Source organism: Stegastes partitus, unplaced genomic scaffold (genome assembly GCF_000690725.1).
Source record: "Stegastes partitus isolate 25-593 unplaced genomic scaffold, Stegastes_partitus-1.0.2 Scaffold1701, whole genome shotgun sequence".
Classification (NCBI taxonomy): domain Eukaryota; kingdom Metazoa; phylum Chordata; class Actinopteri; family Pomacentridae; genus Stegastes; species Stegastes partitus.
In genome coordinates, this window is record NW_007579432.1 from 105,144 (window position 1) to 124,298 (window position 19,155).

General features: G+C 40.4%; 1 protein-coding gene across 1 annotated transcript in view; it reads left to right on the forward strand.

The window, feature by feature from the left end:
- LOC103372136 (threonylcarbamoyladenosine tRNA methylthiotransferase-like) overlaps positions 1 to 18,240 on the forward strand; it is a gene marked incomplete at its 5' end in the record, with an annotated part of 101,523 nt that extends 83,283 nt beyond the window's left edge. The window contains 2 exons of the mRNA XM_008301701.1: positions 14,214 to 14,297; positions 17,986 to 18,240. Of these exons, the coding sequence (XP_008299923.1) occupies positions 14,214 to 14,297; positions 17,986 to 18,240 (339 nt within the window). The remainder of the gene's footprint in view (positions 1 to 14,213; positions 14,298 to 17,985) is intronic.
- Between the last annotated feature and the right edge of the window lie 915 nt (positions 18,241 to 19,155).

Below are 19,155 nucleotides of genomic sequence, written 5' to 3' on the forward strand. Positions count from 1 at the left end.
ATTCTTAGCAAATTCTGCGAAAATGTTTGCGCCTCTCAGCAAAATCAAGAAGCCATGCTCAGCTGCAAACAACAGTCATGTGACCAAAATCCATTCACTGTTTGGCTGAAATGCAGGTTTTGTTGACACAGAGGACATATGAGACAAGTATGGAAACAAATCTGATAGACTAAGATTCGAGACAATGTACTTGAGCAATGATTTAAACACAGCAAGACTCAAAAACAGTACAGAAAGGAGCGAGTTGTTGGAAGATCCATTTGGCATAGTGAGACATCTTTCTACAGTTGATGTGCAGAGTAGAGTGAAACATTCCCTGTTTGTAGGAGTTATAAAAATATCTATGGTTTATAGAGCCACCAGCTCTTTTTTCTAGTATTGATTGCACTTGAACAAATGTTGTACATGTTGATTTCAGGTTTTTTAAATTATTGTAAACTAAACATTTGAAGGAAATCAATTTTTATTGGTTGCTTTTTATGATCATACCTTTGTTATCCTGCACAAAAGACAGTGTTGAGTTCTTGCTACTTCTATCCATGCCATGTGGTTTTCATACAGGTGCAGAGTTTTAGGCCCTGTAGAAGCTAATAACGTAATAACAGGCGATAATGTAATAAAAGTCCTGAACCAATAATGTAATAACTTATTACGTTATTGGCTGGTTATTACATTTGCAAAGAATTTTTTTTTACCAGGCCAATAACAAAATAACTTATTACGTTATTGGCCAAAAGACACTACATTATTGGTTCAGGACTTTTATTACGTTATCGGCCAGTTATTACATTACTGACCTATTACATTTTAAAAAGTGCAAATTTATTACGTTATCGGCCTTGTTACATTATCAGGTGTTATTACATTATTGACTTCTACAGGTCCCGTTTACACATACCCGGGTAGTAACAAAAACAGATCTACGTTTTCAAAAATAATGTTCACACCAGATCGTTTTCAAAAAAATCTTCATTTACACAAACCCGCATAAATACGTCGCTAAGAGCTGCTATGAGCATGCCAAACCTATAGGGGGCGGTGTAACGAGAAGCATAAAGCCATGCTAGCCAATCAGAATCCTGGAAAAAACACAACAATAAATGGCACGAATTACTACCCATTACATCAACGATAATGGGGCGAGGGTCGTTTGCTAAATGTGGTGTTACAGTACAAAACAAGTAAAATACTTGAAAATATTAGCTTTCTATCACAGTAGCCAAACTGTAAACATGGGTCGCACACATATGACGCTAAACACTCTTTTGTCGCATACTGTGACGTCAGACTCCGTCTCCTCCTGTTTTGTCAAAACTCCCCTGTGGCCGAGGTTTTCAGACATGATCGTTTTCGGGGACTTGTAGCTTTACATGTAGATGGGGTCTTATACTGCAATTAAAAAACACAGAGAAACTGCACCAACACCTGAACACACGTGGGATGCGGCAGAAGTAGTTGTGTCGTTCCCCTTCATTCCCTTCATTACATGTCTTTTGGAAATCTTCCCACTTTCACAGCTGGAAAGGTGGTTTCTTCCCCCCATCTTGGCAGTCACACAGTTCTCTGTGTCTCTCTAATTTCTAATCACTTTGATCACTATTTATGTTTGGATTTGCGCAGTTCCTGAAAATCTGGAGGGAAAAAAGAAAAAAAAAAAAAAGAAAGCAAAGGGACAGAGATAGAGCACGCATCAAAGGTCATGATCCGGCTTTTAACCCAATCAAGCATTAGGAGCATGATCCTCGCCTCGTTCCACAGAGCCACCAGGATGGCCTTGTAGCTCATGTTTTTTTTTTTTCTCCCTTATCACAAGACATACTTTCTCTCATTCTAATATGATGACTGGAGGGCTGGCCTTGAACAGCAATCAGACGTGTTCGGCAGATAGGCCTCCCTATGCATGTATGATTTGTTGTGTCTTCAGGTCTGGCCTCTGGTGATAATCATAATCATACTGCTATTGCCAAGGCATTAGTTTTAGCTGCAATTATAGATTAATGTGGACGTATAGATGTTTGCATTATATGTGCACTCTCTCTCCATTACATATACACATGCACACATGAATTACGCACACCAAGGCCTCCAGGCCCACAGGGATGTAACAGACAATCAGCCTGACAATCACAGCTGAGCTCTGATTGATGCTACAGTCGCAAACACACACAATTTCAGACACGTACATGCTGTAATGCCAAGGGCTCGGTCCTCACGCGCACACATGAAGAATAAATGAAGGAATGCTTCCGATCGCCGTGGCTGCTCGACTGTCAGGTGCTACCGTTCTGGCAGAGGAAAGAAATGCAAGGTCCTGTCAGAAGAAGAATTGGTTTGGGTCAGAGGGCGTTTGTAGTGCATGTAATGACAGATCGCATAAATGCATAATCTTTGTGTTGTTTATTGTTGGCCAAACATGTGCCTGTGAGGTAATTGCATTCACAAGGTAATGTAACAGTAGTAGTAGTTGTTAAACTTGAAGGAAACGTTAAAACAGAACCCCAGCAAAGTGCTCCCCTACCTACTTATCTTATTCATGGCACTTTCTAATCTTTGCTCGAAGGCGTACTCCTCACACTTTCGCATGACCAAGTGTGTGTGTGTGTGTGTGTTTTTGGAATGTTTGTGGCTTTTCTGTGATGCCGTGCTTTTTAGTAACTGATGTTTCCGAGGTTTTCATTCTTTGTTTTCTGCCTCGTCTCTGTTTTGATGTGATTCATTCCAGCATCTGAGACACTAAACAGCCCATAGCTACTGTCACAGGCCCGAGTGTGTGTTGGTGTGTCAGAGAGACATCTATCTGTCTCTGGTCTGACAAACTGGATCTGTCACACTGGTGCCAGTCCTGACTGTCTTTTCTCTCGGGTGGATAAAATTGATGAGGCAATCAAGTGTTTATATGTGTGGGATTTTTGCAGGGTTTATTGTTTTATGTGGCCGTGCCAGCAAACAGTATGCTTTGTGTACGTTCTAGATGCGAGCGTGTATGTTGCAGCAGAGCACGCTGTCATTTACCGTCATGATCCGCAAAACTCCTGCGCAGAAATGGATATGCATAAATCGGCTTAATGTGACAACTCAACATTGTGTGCTAGAAATTCAGTTTTACTCTCTGTGCCTGTTTCTTCCTTTGTTTTGTACTTAGTCTTCTGTAATATACCAGCAATCATATATATATATACATAGTTTATCCCCAATTAAAATGCCGTATTTTATTATGAGGGGAAATTAAAAGTGCAGTTAATGGGTATTGTTGCACTGTTGTTTGCTTTGGTTCTGTACGCCAGCATGTTGGATCTAAAATACAACAATCTGTGTGAGTGTTAAACACTGATTTCTCAACTTTTTAACTCAACAGACTTACTGTCCATATTCTGTGCGATCCTGTAATTTGGTGCCATTGTTACTCTCCGTAATCATAGACAAAGAAACATTTTTGGACAAGATATCCAACATTATTTTTGTTGGAAATCTATCCAGCCACATTAACAAGTATTGTGATTGTGGACGGTGTTAATGAGGTAGTATTTGTAATATCAACGGCACATGCTCGTATGGAATGTATACAGTTTGTGTTTTTAGATTTTAAAACAAGTTTTACATTTAAACAGGACATCAGTGTTACAGTTCTTCATTATAGTGAAATTGGAAATTAAATCTTATTTAAGTACAGAGCAAAGAGTAGGCTTCCTTAAAAGACCTTTATCAGCCATCTCGGGACTTGATTTAAACTTGTTGTAAGTAACACAACCCACAGTCATTTAACAAATTGTTGTAAACAACAATATCAAGTATCGTGGCTTGATCTACAAAGAGAGTGTTGTTTTTGTGAAGACGGTTTAGTCACCAGGAGCAGTTGCCTGTACATTCATGAATTACAGTATTTATTTCAGCACTGCATGCAGAATCTTTGTCACTTCAAACATCAACGTAAGCAACTACCAACAGTGGGTTGATTTCCAGAAAGATATCACGTTTCATTGTCTTTGAGGATCGGGTTGTATTTTCAGGGTTTTGTCAGCCTACTTTGAAATAGCGTGAGAATGTTTTAGAATAGGTTCTTCAGAGCTGTAACAGAATAACAAGCCTTCCCATTGCTGCTGCAGTGAGTCATGCGCTAACCTTCGTATGTTTTCTATTCCACTCTCTCTGAAAATTCTTGGAAGTCCTCGTTTGACCGACGAAGTTTCACGACCTCAGGTTTCAAGAAACCCAAGCACAGAGCTTTATTTAATTTGAGGAGAGTGAGAATGCCGTTGTTCATTCTTGGAAAGTCTGTCTTGTCAAGCTTGGCTCATGTATCTTGTAAGGAAAAGTTCTTGTTTTTCCCTCATTTTCCTTACTTCCCATCCTGTAAGTCATGCGGTCAGGAAAGAGAAAGAAAGAAAGAAAATAATTTAAGTGATTATATAATTTTTTTTTTTTGATGATTTTTTAAACTCAAAATCACAGAATTTTTTTCCCATTCAAATGCTTGGAAGAGAAGCCAGTGAGGCAGCAGCGAGCTGAGCCTCACCTTGGATTGCGCAATCCCTCGCTACCTGTGCTGGCTGCCTGCAGTGACAGCGTGCTGCTGTCTAGATGTCGCCAATAATATGGTTCAAACACATGTAATATGTGAACTGATTTTCCATCGTTGAGCGGATGTATATAATAATGTAAAATGTTTCTTTGTTACCAACTGTATGTGTTTAACGTGTTTCGTGAGTGATCATAAAGCAGCTGACAAGAGGTTCTCGGTGAGGCAGGCAGTTCTCTTGCCTCATGGCAGGGGGCGCTGGTGATCCCAGACATTCTTCTTCTTACTCTGTGGCTGCAGAGTAAGTGACAGCAAGCGAGGTACAATCTACAATTAGCAAGTCAAGTGCAGTGAAGGAAGATAAGGAGACTTTTACAAAGAAATAACATATTTTGTCCAGAAGGAGCGGAACATGGACTTCATCTAAAATTTTTATTTTTTATTTTTTAAATAAAACGTGCATTTTGTTGGCTACAGTTTGTATGTGTAAAGAATGCAGATATGAAACATGCTGCCAATCAAATGGCAAATGAGCTACTGTGTAGAGTGCATGTATTTGCAAATCTGATTGTGATGAAGTCAGTGCCTCACCAGTCATGAACCTCACCACACGTCACTGCTGGAGGTTTCTGTCACACACAAACAAGAAAGTGTAAACCTTACTTTTTTTTGTTTCTTCAGTTTAACATGTCACTCTTTCCTTTATTTAAGTGAAACCATTTATGTTGGGTTTTTTATTTATTTTAGTGAGTGTGTGTGTGTGTGTGTGTGTGTGAGAGCGAGAGAGAGAGAGAGAGAGAGAGAGAGAGAGAGAGAGAGAGAGAGAGAAGGGGGAAAGGCATGGGCTGGTGAGCTTTGGGAATGCTGCTGAGGACCTGGAGGGGGGGTTTGTAGATTTGATGCAGGTGCGCAGCTTTCTGTTTGGGCAAAAACCTCTCACACCTCCACAGCGCCGTTCAGAGAGAAGGTGGGGGAGGCTGCAAGAGCCAAGCACACATTAGAGGTCTGGTTTAAAGCCTCAAGGCTCACACTCACACACACACACACACACACACATACACACAGTTCGTGAGGCTTTGGCCCAGCGTCTCTTCGGAGACGTGTATCAGGGTAATTTTTATTTAAGTAAACTAAAGAGACTCTCTGTTTAGTGAAATGCATCGTGTAGTTTTGGTGCTTGATCTCTGTGTGTACATGTTTGTGTGAGAAATAAAGATTTGGATAGTTTTGTTCAGTTAATCACCCTCCTTTCCCTTGGATGTTCAGCATCTCTCTCTCTCTGTGTCTCTGTGGTTGTGTTTCTATATCATTATATAATTAGTGAATCTAAAGACAAGGAGAATTGTTTGGATCAAATAAACTGCATCTTGTCACCAGAAGGTGGCAGTGTAGGTTACATGGCTGCAATAAACAGAGTAGAAGAAGTTAAAAACAAAGCCAGTGGTGTAACAACGATTAAAAAAAAACTCCATAAGTTAGAGGAAGGAAACTACATTTTTGGTTATCTATGACTGAAAAACGTAGAGAAATATTTTTAATTGGCTAAGCTGTAATTATTCTTTCATGTTTGCTAGTGTTGGACTGGTTTCATACAGTCCAGAAACAAAGACAACAAAATATTCATACAACAATAAGGTGTTTCTTTTTCTTAAACGTCGAGAACCGCTTCAGGCAAACTTAAGCTTTTTGTTTGTTTTTGCCAGTTTAATAAGTTTTCCTAATGTGATACAAAATGCAAACAAAAATGCATTTGTCTCTCTCACTCACATCGATGCTTATATTTGTACGTGACTTTTCATCTTTGTGACAATGCTAATTGGGATAATGCATTTATAAGCCCTAATTTAAACCTAATCCCCACTTTAACTTTAAAACCAAGTCTTAAGCCTCACTCAACCCTCTGAACGTTTCCTCACGATATCAAAGTGTCCTCAATATAATTGTTTCAATCTAAGATTTGTCCAAGCATCGAAAGAAATGTGGACTGACCCAGACCCACTGAAGATGAGGCTGAATTGTAGCGAAGGCAGATATGTCACAAAGGTTGTTGGTTCTTTGCCTTATAGTGACAATACAGTACCAGAGATGCACTGTATGTACCTGCACATATGCAGGCGCTTCCGTTTAGTTTCAGGTAGAGGTGCAGGAGTTCTAGCTGGATTAACTTTTTTTTTTTCCCCCTCGCTTTGTCTCAACAAGTCCTCATATGCACATCCACTTTGGATAAAATTGCCATCTGCCTTTCACAGACTACATCATGACTCCACAGTCCTCTTGCCTTGCTGGCAGTAGTGTTTTCGTCTACGTCTGGTCTACGCACACTCGCAAACATTCTTTATTCACTGTTTACTTTATATAACCGCTGAAATTTCTAATCCATTGTGCCTCACAGTGTAGTTCCTGCGGAGGTTAACGCCAGTAATTGCAGTGTTTCCTCTGCTTTGTACTCTTAAATTCACTCTTGTGTAATCAACATTCGAAGCACTTAAGATTAATCAGGCGCTGATATTTGTTCTGAATCATAGCCATTTTCCTTTTTAATCAAAATTAGTCAACAATAATTCAAACGTCACTATCAATTTGACACAGTAGTAAAGTCAGCATGTGGCTGTGGAGCAAAGTACATGTTTCTTCTTCTAAATTAGAATGCAGACCTGATAAAGGTTCAGCGTGTTGGCTGGACAGCAGGTGAATGTATTGTAACAGACAGACAAGTACAGTGCATGAACTGACAGATGAGGAATGAGCTTTCTAGCTAAGAAAAGTACCTGCAGCTGCTGCAGGTGTCTTGACTTTTAAAAGACATGACTGGTTGTGTTTGCATGTGATTGTGAAGTGACTGACTCCTTTGCAAAGGGCTTAGTCACAGACAAAGACATGAAAACTTCTCACAGGCTGTTCAGAGTGCATGGAGGTTATGTAGTTATTCTCTCTCATTTGTTTCAATATCTACTTTTTCATTTCTTTTAACCTCCAACAATATATTCTGTCATCCCCGTGTGCCTCCCTTTGTCTTCCTTCTCCTACTGTCGGTGCATTGCTCACTCTCGAGTATTTGTGTTCAAGCCTCGTTTAGAACCAATTCATTTATACGACTTTGATCTGTGTTGATTTTACATTTGTCCCTGCAAACATTTAACCAAAGCCATCCGTAATCCTTTCAGTTTTCACGGCCAGCACTGTAAAGTTGGAGTCTTATTTACTTTGAATTTGACTTTGTGGGTAAAACAAAATGCCTAAACCAACAGGGGTGTTTTTTTTTTCTCTTAATTTTTTTTCCCTTCATCTTTCAAGAAGCCTATTCAAAGAGAACCTCCAAAAGATCAGAGCATCTTTCTTTTGCCCTGTTAAATCACTCCCCACAGCGATTGTTTAGCAGGCAACAAAACAAATTCTCTTTTCTACAAGTGGCTTCAGAAAGCTGTGCTGGTTTGTGTGTAGCATTTGATTTGTGCGTGAGTGTGTGCGTGCTGGCGATTGCATGTTTGTGATAATCTGGCAAGGTTTGTGAGCAAGACGACGTATCGTGTTCCTCCGTTCCTTCTGTGTTTGTGTACTTGTGCGATAAAGTGTGCGTATGGGAACCATAGGGGAGGATAAGGAGTCTAAGAGATTGATGGAGAAGTAAAAACAAGTGGGTCAGTGTAAGAGGGAGTGGTGTATAAATTTACAATGAGCAGGAGGAGTTTTTTTTTTTTTTTTCTCTTTGTGTTGCATGAGCTTGCTGTGCAGTGGGCTCAACATTCGGTACGGGGTTCAGTCGGTTATTTGCCAAAAAAGAAAAGTCACAAACACTAGACAATTAAGTTTAAAGCGTCTTGATGAACATGAAGATTAACGTTGCGTAGTTTGGTACTAACCGAGCGGTTTTAACTGCTTAGAGTTATGTAGTTATGACGCAAAGTCGTGAGTTGTGCGGTGTTGATACCTTTAATGGAAGATCTGAGGAAACCACATGCAAATGAGAGCTGCAGTTAAGCCCCAAATTATTCATGTCCATGCCAAATTTTGATTTGTAGTGAGTTTTTATTCAACCACTAAGATGTGTTCTCGCTAAAATTGGTATAGACCAGGAGTCGGCAACCCGCGGCTCTGGAGCCGCATGCGGCTCTTTCGTACCTCTGCTGCAGCTCCTGGTGGCTTTGGAAAATAAATAGTGAGTATTTTAATTTAAATGTACTTTATTTTAGCTCGTTAGTTTTTAAAATGTAATTATAAATTTGAAGATTTTTGTAAACTTGCTCAAAATATACGTCACAACCGCCGATGTGCGACACTCGCCAGCATGTGCAGTGTTGCCACCTTGATGACGTTCTCGCTAAATCTGGCAACTTTCCAAATCCTCTTGGCGATTGATTGATTGATTGATTGATTTTGCTAGAGGGACGAGCAACAAATCTAGCGACTCTTTCTGGTGTTATTGGAGACTTTTCTGGTGTTGTGGAGACTCTGACGTGAAAACACGTATCATTCTGCAGTTACTGTCCCCAACGAGCAGCGGTGCTGCCGTGAGCTCCTCCCGTCCCAATGCGCTCATAGGCGGTCAGGAGTCTGGTCAGCGGTCCCAGCTGCAGTCAGCAGGACAACCAGATGGCATTTTTACTTTGCTGCAGGTGGATAATTTAAGATCGGCTTTTTATTTCATAAATACAAGGGTAATTCAAATCGATATTTAGTATTTTATTTAATGGTAACCTTCAACCCAGCGTCTTTTTTTTGTTGTTGTTGGAATTAAAAATGTTTTTGTTGCAGAAATAAAATGTAGTTTTCTCTGTAGCAGTTCATTGACTTCATAAATGCAACACACAAGTTTTTTTTATACATAGCATAAAGGTAAAAACCGTATATGCAGTGTTATCTTAATTTTAGATTTCAAAGGGGTTTTGTGGCTCCCAGTGTTTTCGTTTCCATGGAAAACGGGTCCAAATGGCTCTTTGAGTGTTTAAGGTTGCCGACCCCTGGTATAGACAAGTGAGGAAACACAGTACAGACAGTGCACTACAGGTGTTGGTGATAAATTTGAATTGGATGTTGTTCCAGAAGAGGTCAAATGTAATTTAGCATGCTGTTACGTCCCCGTGAGCTTTGTTTGTTCAACAAAAAAATAGATTTATTTTACAAACAAAGGAAAACAAAAAGTGCAAACCAGAGCGAGCTCCCTGGAAACAAAACCCATCCTAAGGTCACCAACAACTCAACAACCGCAGAGTCCTCAGAGTCGCTGAAATCAGGCCCAACACCACAAACGCCACCACCTCTGTCTGCCGATCTGGCTCTCTGGACACGATGATCAAACTGGCTCGGCTTTTCAATTGTCTCTTGATTAGTGCAGATCAGCTGCACCTGGCCACTCCCTCTGGGCGCCACCTGAAAGGGATTCACAAACAAACGACACCAAAACTCGCGCCCAAGGGCCGTAGCACATGCCCTCATTATAGGTCCACTCTGTGTGCTAAGTGAGTTTAAACATGGTTGCCCTTGTATTGATGCCACAGATGTACTAAAGAACATGAAAAGTAAATATACTGCTATGATCATTCTTATTCAGTATTGTCAGAGTACCACTGCAGCATGTGCTGTCTGCGTTTCACTCTGGTCAGAACCATAATCCATTTGCATGCTAAAATTTTTTTTTAAAAAGGCCACAGATGCAGCAAAGCAGTTTGGATGATGATTGAGTGAATTGCTCCTTTATTTGAGTCACAGATGAAAATGTTGATTACAATTCAAAGCCACAGTTCTCTCATCATCCTTGTTATGATGTGGATTAATTATCAATTAAACTCATGATCCCACAAATCTGTAGTGGATCTGCCGGGTATCATGGGATGTTATTCTCTGGATGGGGAAGTAAATAAACGCCTCGCTGTGCAAAGACATACGTGTCTCGTTTGGTATGCCGTGACGTTTTTCAACAGATGGAGTAAACACAAATCTAAATGCAAACTCGCATGTATGCAGATATGCAAGGGAGGACAGGCAGCCACACAAACTGAAACCAATAAATACAGCACCTAGAAAAAGTGTTCTCTCCCCGTTGAAGGTTTCCCTTTTATTGCTTTTCAACTTTGAATCATGTTCAGTATAAAGTGACTGCATAAGTATTCACCGCCCTCAAGTCAGGTCAGTATTGAGTAGATGTGCCTTTAGTCACAATGATGGCATTGAACCTGTGTGGATAGGTCTCACTCAGCCTGAACATCTGGATGCTTCAATTTTACCACATTCTACTTTGCAAACCTGCTCCAGCTCTGTCAGGCCTTTTCAAGGACTTATTGTCTTCCTGGAAAATAAATCTCCTCCCAAGTCACAGTTCTCTTGCAGACTGCATCAGGATGTCCCCAAACATTGCTCAATAAATTGCACAATGAACTCACCCCTGCACTATGACGAGCCCACAAACACGCGCCACGGAGAAGAAGCCCTGAATGAGAAGACGGCCACCACCAGGCGTCATCCAAACACACAAACACGGATAGACAGAAAGACAGAAAGCGCTATCATCAGCCCAAAAAACCAAAAACCAATCGACCACAGAACCTCAGACACGCCAACAGGCCAACTAGAGAACTCAAGTAATGAGAGAATGATTCAACAGTGGCCTTCTCTTTGTCACTCAACCATAAAGCAGTTCTTGTATGCACAGTCCCTCCCATCATAGCTGCTGAAGCTTGTAACAACTTCAGAGGAGTCATAGGTGTCCCTCATTCACGTATGGTCCCTATATTTATGAGGACAGCCTGCTTGAGACAGATTTTTTAACGTCATACTCCTTCCATTTCTTATTGATGGAATTAACTGTACTCCAAGGGATATTCAGCGACTTCTTCTTCTGCAGGCTATAAACTTGTTGTTCTTTTGTCTTCATGGTGTCGTTATATCCAGGAGTACTAATTCACCAGTGACTGAACCTTCCAGATACGGGTGTCTTCATAGGACAGTCACTGAGGCACATTCACTGCACTCAGATGTTCTCCATTTCACCAACTGTCTGACTTCTAGCACCAACTGGATGCAGCTATGTTCAGTCAGGTGAATCACTTTAAAAGGGGGGAAATCCTATGCAATCACTTCTTTTATATTTTTATTTAATTGACATGAAAGAGTATTTCTTTGTAAACTCTTGTCAGGAAAAGACAAATTAAATCGACCATGATTCAGTGTTGAAAAGTAATAAAAGGAGAAAACCTCCAAGCCAGGTGAATACTTTTTAGAGACTCTGTGTATTGCAAACATTCACAGACACACATACTGCCGGTGGTGTGACTCAGGTGCGAAGCTTTTGATATACCGAGTTTGTCTTTATCTCGCATGTGTCACGCTGGTGTCTTTATGTACAATCGGCCGCTGATTCACCATTCAATCAACATATTAAGATATACCTTAATCCCAGATCATTGCTCACTGCTGGTTGTTTAGACAAGGATTAGATGTTATTAAGGCAGGCAGATCCACACAAATTCTCATGTAGCTGCTTCAGTACAGCTCTGCTCATAGTTTTATAACTGCAGATGAGATGAAAAAGAGTTTGGTAACGTAGTGTGTTTGTTGGCACAGAGCAAAATGACTAAAACTGAAGGTTTTCTGTGAAGACATGTTTGTTATTTTCTGAAGTGATGCATCTGTCAAGGGGGAAATTAGAACAAATCAAATGTATGTATTAATCACTGCATGTACAGTAGGTGAGACAAATTATGGTCAGTGGCTGTGGTTAGCAAAAAGAACAAAAATGGACACGTTTTCTGTATTAATATATATGTTAAGCCTTTTAAAAGAAAAACATTTTTCCCCATAAATACATTTAAAGCGCTGTGAAAATAATCTTTTTCATGTGCTCAGAATTTTAGGCTCTCAGCAGAGACATCTGTCTTCAATCCAAAGGAGAAAAAAAAAAAAAACAAAGGGTCCAAATCAAATGCTTGTCATCCAGTAATAATGTTCAAAGGATATGTTTTCCACCCACCTTTTCTGAAAATTAAATAAGTGATTTATTTGATCTCTTTTTAAGTCTGTCAGTGTGCCTGTGCAGGTGGGAGAATAGGATGAGAGGGAGTTATAGTGGAAGGAAGAGAGGTATGAACAACAAAGAGAACGCCCAGAGATAGTAGAGAGGGATGGAAGCAAAAGGATAAGCACAGGAAAGAGGGAAGAAAAGAGCACGGAATATGGGTGTCTGCAAAAAATGGAAACACCTTTGGCAATATGTCAGAGCCATGACTTCTAAGGCTTTGACATATTGCTAAGGAAATGATCAGTCAGCACAGTTTTAGAGTACAGGGCTCATCACTGACAGAGTTAAAATGCAAATGCTGCCCGCCGAGCACACAGGACACCATGTTCCCAACATTTTCAAACATGTGTACTGAGGTTTAAAGCCCAGGTGGTCCTACTGTGCAGCGCTGTTTGCTAAACTGCCGGCTTGGATCTAAACTTTCTGTGGTCGTTAGGATGCCGCGTGCACAGCAATCAGGTTATAAATACCTAATGTACAGGTGTGAATGCCCCCAGAGGAAGTGTCCGTCACTCAGAGCCACTCCAGGAGACGCATTAGGTCGGACTAACAAAGTATCGACTGTTTTCATTCAGAACGACGTCAAATAGAATAAGTGTGGAGGCAACAGTCAAATATTTGTTGGAAATGGATTGTAGTCATGGATTGATTGTCATCCTCAGGGAGCGAGTGTGAAAAGATGCTCCCTGTCTGTCGAAGTCAACCCCGAGGTGGTTTTATTCATGCCTGCAGTGTTTTCAATAAAACTTTCTGCTCTTATTTCGCCTTCTTTGAGTCAACAACATTCTTCAACGAAAAGTATGTGCTTTCTGTCATTTTGTCCAATAATAAATCGCTGGATTTGGAGTCCTTGTAGCATTTGATTTTCTGATTTCCTGAATAGACTGTTTGTAGACTGTCTGTTCACATTTGAATTGTATCCTGTATGGACTTTTTTTATTTTTTTATTTTTTTATTCAGTTTCCTTTTTAGTAAGGACCTGAGCTGAATAGTGCTCACCATCCTCTCAGCGAAGTGCTAAAACTGAAGTGGCTCGGAAACCTTGAGACTGTAATTAGAAGGTGAACTCCAGTAACATAAAACTTGAAAACAACATAAAAGAGAAAAGCTTTTATTGCTTGAATTTGGGGTCTTGCTGAATAGAAGCGCGATCATGGCAGCTTTCTTGCATTGAATTAAAACGGAAGAAGATACACGGCTCTTAAACGCGACCTGTACGACAAAAGCTGTGGACCCATATAGAATGCTTACATATGTACCGCAGTTTATTATTAACTACTGGACATTGTACATCAGTAGATGTTTGCCTTGCAGATAAAATCAGTGTATATTTTTCAGTGTGCTGTGAAACCAGTGGCTGTGCTGAGGCAAATAATCCCTATAACAGTGGGATTTTGGGTCTAAATAATTACATTTGTTTTTTCCTTTGTCATGGCAACATTTACAATCTGCAAATGCCTCAAAAATACAAATGACTTCCTATGTCACTTTTTACTGCCATAATCAGAATGCTTCTAAAAGAGATGGCAAAGTGAGACAGATGGACAAATGAAAACACATTTTCGTCTCGGCTGCGATGAAAAGGATGATGGGAGAGACTGATGCTTCCATGAACTTATATGTGTTTGATGTTTATTGTTTGAGCAGATGCAGTTTCATCACTTTTCTCTCTCTTTCTCTGTGCAGGTAGGAGAAAGACAACATGTGCTGGTGACAGAGGAGTCATTTGATGGCCAATACTACGTAGCTCACAACAAGTTCTACGAACAGGTAGGACGGTTGACACAGAAATAATAATCCTTAGAGCCACACAGATGCAGTTTGCGTCCACATTCACAAACCACCTTCTCGGTTTATTTGTTCCTCATTGCAGTGAGGTTTTGCACATATCAAATAAAGCCACTGGACTTTCCAACAGTGATTTTGAATTTACATCAGATTAAATCATACTTACAAGCTGCTCTGTGTCCATCTCCACACACATTACTCTTGCTTGAATTAGTCATGAACTCCTTATTGCATAGATATGTTAATATCAAGATATGTTAATATCTATGCAATGCAATCAGTGCACAGATATCAACGTAATATGTTAATATCAGATCACCAGAAAGAGCAGAACCAGAGCTTTGTAATTATGCTTGTTGGGCCACATATTTGAACATACCAAAGTAATAATGTTATGAAGAGAGATCAAACTTCTGCAAAGTAATATTGGATTTTTCCCCAATTTATGAGTTATACAGTGTCCCACCATCATGGTTGTGATATTGCCAGATTTCAGACAACCTTCTCTACACAATTATGAAAAGATCTCTCTATTGCCAGCCTTTTATGATGAGATACATGTAAAAACATAGCAATTTCATTTTTTTGTTCCTTACTATACAGGCTAATATTAAAATTTTAAAAAGCTGCAAGTATTATTATGTCAAATAATGTATCTGGATAGAGCCGGCTGTTTAGGTAGTGACCAAAATAAAACCTTAAAGTCAAAGGTAGGGGAATTCTCAATCAGAAATCAAACAGAGAGTTGATTTTTTTGTATGAACCAGTAACAGTAATGTTGCGTTTACTAAGAGATAATAAGAAGTAGAACATTTAATTCTGGCTAAAGGGGCGACTCAGAGAGTGAATGTATGTTGAGAGAGTGTTGATGCTGTTGCTTTGGAGGCACAGCAAAACAGTTCAGCTGACCTACAGCATCGGGAAAAACACACAGTGGAAAAAAGCTGTAAATGAATCTGCATTTGATGATTTCGTATGTGAAGCTAATCCAACTCTTCCTCATTTTCACACTTAGTAAATCTGATCAGAAGGTTTGCTTTGCATGTCACAGAAGTACTCACAGCAGGTGTCAGAAGCTTAAGCTTGTATCGACTAAAGTAGGTTAGCTATAATATCAAACATACTCACAAACACACACACACACACACACCCTGCGGTGGTCATGAGAGCATTTGGCGGCTGATAGCAGCAGTAGTTTTTGCTCCTTTTTTTTTTTTTTTTTTTTACTGTACTAACATTAAGGTCAGCCCTAAAGACATGAACATTCCATCCTACCAACACACACACAGCTGCTCACACACACACACACTCGCATGGCTTCAAAGACCCTCTCTCAACCTGTGAAAAATTCACTTTAAAACATCTTCAAATAAATCAATTTCCTCCTGCTTTAACCATCATCAGAAACATGTTTGAAGTTATGCTTTTTATTAGCAGGGAGGGCAGGGGATGGTAATAATTTTTCCTCCCTTCCACTTTCCTCTCCTCCCCTCCTCTCCTCCTCCTTTGCACCTCCTTCTGCAGGCTATAAACTTAAGTTACAAGTGTTACTCGGTTCATGTGTGTGTTGCAGGAGTGCACAACTCCTTCACGCATGTGTGCACTTCTGCGTATCCAGGCATGTGTGTCATGCGCGACTGTACTCAAGAGGAGACGCGTTTGATGTTTTTTCCTGCCCCATTTTTTTTTTCTCCTTTTTTTTTTTTTTTTGGACATTAAGTATTTGGCATGTTCTCTTAAATCACAGTTTGACTTGGGAGAAAAAAAGAAAAAAAACAACTACATGCCAATATGTCCCTGAATGTGTCTACTTAAGGAAAGACGCCTAAATCCACTGGACACATGTAGTTGTGTACACATGGGTTGTATCTTCCTCACTTTCATCCAAGATCTAATATTTATTTTTGATGCAATTTATTATTAATACATGCATTTAAATTTTAAAGATCAACCCTCATCGTTCTGGATAAAAGCAACCATGACACAACATTAGGAGTTAAGAATACGACTGTAGGGAAGAGTTGTGGGAGCAAAGAAAAGGAGGTGCAGAGGGGAGGTTGCGTGGGTTGTGGGAAGTGGGGAATAAGATAGAGAGAGAGGTGTGAGTGTGAACAAGTGGCCTAGTTTTCCCTTTTACACCATCAGATGGATATCAATCCTGACGGTTATAATAGGTGCCCAACCCGCCCGTGTGTGTGTGTCTGTGTGTGTGTGTGTGTGTGTGTATCAGTTAGTGGTTGAGGGAGGAAGCAGCAGAGGGGGTTTCCAATGAAATCGGACAAGCTCTTTCATCATTTAATCACCATGTAATGGGCCTCAAATGACCCTCACCTACACAGTGCTGCCTCCCCCCCTTCCGCCCTGCTGTTTTTACCTCTCTGCTCACAGTCTGGTTGCCGGCTACTCACATGCACACACACACTCCCTCGCAGTGGTCAGAGTGTCGAGCAGCAGGTGTGTTGATTGGGCAGGTGTGGTGCCGGCTGCATGTCTGTTTGGCCCGGGCTCCGTCTCCTATCATATTCCACCAGCTGGATAAAGACTGACAGATTAATACTGAGGCAGGCGCGCTCCTGCCATCACAGCGGTAACAATCTCTCCACCGGGTTCATGAGCTATTCTCTGCCCAGTCAGTGACTTAATCCTGCAGAGTGGCGTAATGGTTAGACAGACCACCAGACGGTCTGAGTCAGCACGAAACCACCCCGTCGAAGTCAACCCGAATTTGTCCAAGGCTTGAAAAGAAGCAAGAAAAAAAAATAGGATCGGTAAACTATCATCATTATGTAGCAATTACGTATGATCTTTACACTTGTATAATAATAAATAAGTGTTTCCAAAGAAAATAGTCAGGTAGTGTCAGATCATTTGCCATAGCTGGATTCGGAAGTAGAATAAATCACGGCATGTTTACAAAGAAAACTCCCACTTTAGTCGTGATTATAATTTTCACGAGCTCTTATAACTGCAGTTTAAATCCCACCAATAATTACACAATACAAATCATCCAGTAAGTGTTTACCACAGAGATTGGATCTGAACACGAGAGCAAAAGAAGAGGAATAAATCAGCAGTCTTATCCTACGGCGGCGTCAGCCTGTCAGCTCTGTAGTTAGTTTGAAATTTGTTTTGAAAGACGACGACTTTTTCACACATTCGGTATTTACAGAGGTAAGTCATTAAGGACAAATTCCATTTCACACAAAGTCGTAATTATAACTCTTTGTTTTGCCTTCCTTCCTGCTGTGATCAGCCAAGATTTATAGTTGCCATGGTGAAATAATAAGACAAACCAGCAACTAGCTCTGGTTTGTCTCGCAGATGGAACAGAAAGCACTCGGACCCCTGTTTTTTCTCCAAGCAGTGAAGGGCTATCTAAATAACAATGTGGGCAGCATTGGGGGAAACCAGCTCTGAGCAGTGGTTAATTGAAAATGTAATAAACAGATGTAAAGAAACATGCAGATGGTATGTTATTTGGCTGAAGGAATGGTTATATATGAATGCATGATTTGTTGTGCTTGTAGTTCATTACTAAACACTATCTCCATGTGTTCTACTTAAAAGTTTTGGGAATGTGACCGATCCAAAAACATAAATATGGAGTATTTCTCGGTTAATTGTGCTTCTTTGACTGTTTTTTTTCCCCATGATGTGTCTTGATTTGCAGGTGCTTGTACCTAAGAAGGTCGAATTCAAAGGGAAGATGGTTGAGGTGGACATCTACGAAGCAGGAAAGCACTTCTTGAAAGGCCAACCAGTGGAAGACAGCAAGCCGTTCACCCCCTCCATCACTGCACCGCTTCAGAAAGGAGAGGTGTCTGGTTTGACGCAGGTAAACACACACACACAAAAACATGCACACCTGCACAGAGTTGTATTTTATCAAGTACTTCCCACAAGGCTGTCAATCAACCTGACGTAAAACAAAAATCAGAGAGTTTCTATTTATGATGGTTAAATTTAAACAGAGGCATGCACACCAATAAGACAAGACATTATGATTGTCTGGTTACCAATGAGAGTAAAGGTTTGGGATATATTGGCAACGTTGCTTCACATATTCAATGGGTTGGATGCTAAAGCCAATCAGCAAGTAGGAACACCTGAGCAACTATGACTAGAATCAAATAGTTCAGGCCAGACAACTGGGTCTGAGTGTCTCAGAAACAGCAAGTTTTGCGGTGAGGCAATCCAAATTCCACAGGCTCCAACTCACAACTTACAATATAATTTAATGATCTGCTGCTAACTTCTTTGTGCCAGATACCACAGGGTACCTTTGTTGGTCATGTTTTGAGTGAGCGGTTTTAAAGTTTGCTGCGGCTTGGAGCGCAGAAATTAACTACGAGTCCTTGGATTTAGTTCTGACCAAAAGGATTGGGTCAACAAATGAAGCTGAAAAGCAGATTAAAGCAGGTTCTTACAATGCCAATGCAAAGCAAAGGCACTGTGACATTTGGTTTCATTTCGTAGTTGTTACTGACAAAGACGGAAAAGAATTGGACTTTGTTAATTGCTGCAGGAATATTACTATGCAACAAATGTGGCATCTTTGTGTTAAGCCTCCTCAGTTCTCCCAGGTCACAATACGCTCTCCTTCAAACATGAAGCACTTCTTCCTGCACATATTAAAACAGATACTAGCAACAAGAGTATGAAATGTGCACTTACTGCACTAGAATAAGTGTAACTTGTTTGAATGTAATCTACATTCTGCCATGCTATTGCAGACAAGTCTGCATCTCTGTTAATATTACACATCTAAACAACGTGTTTTCCCTGCGGGATAGAAGGTAACGAGAGAACCTATCCTACATCTTTAAAGCTCTCGCTGTGT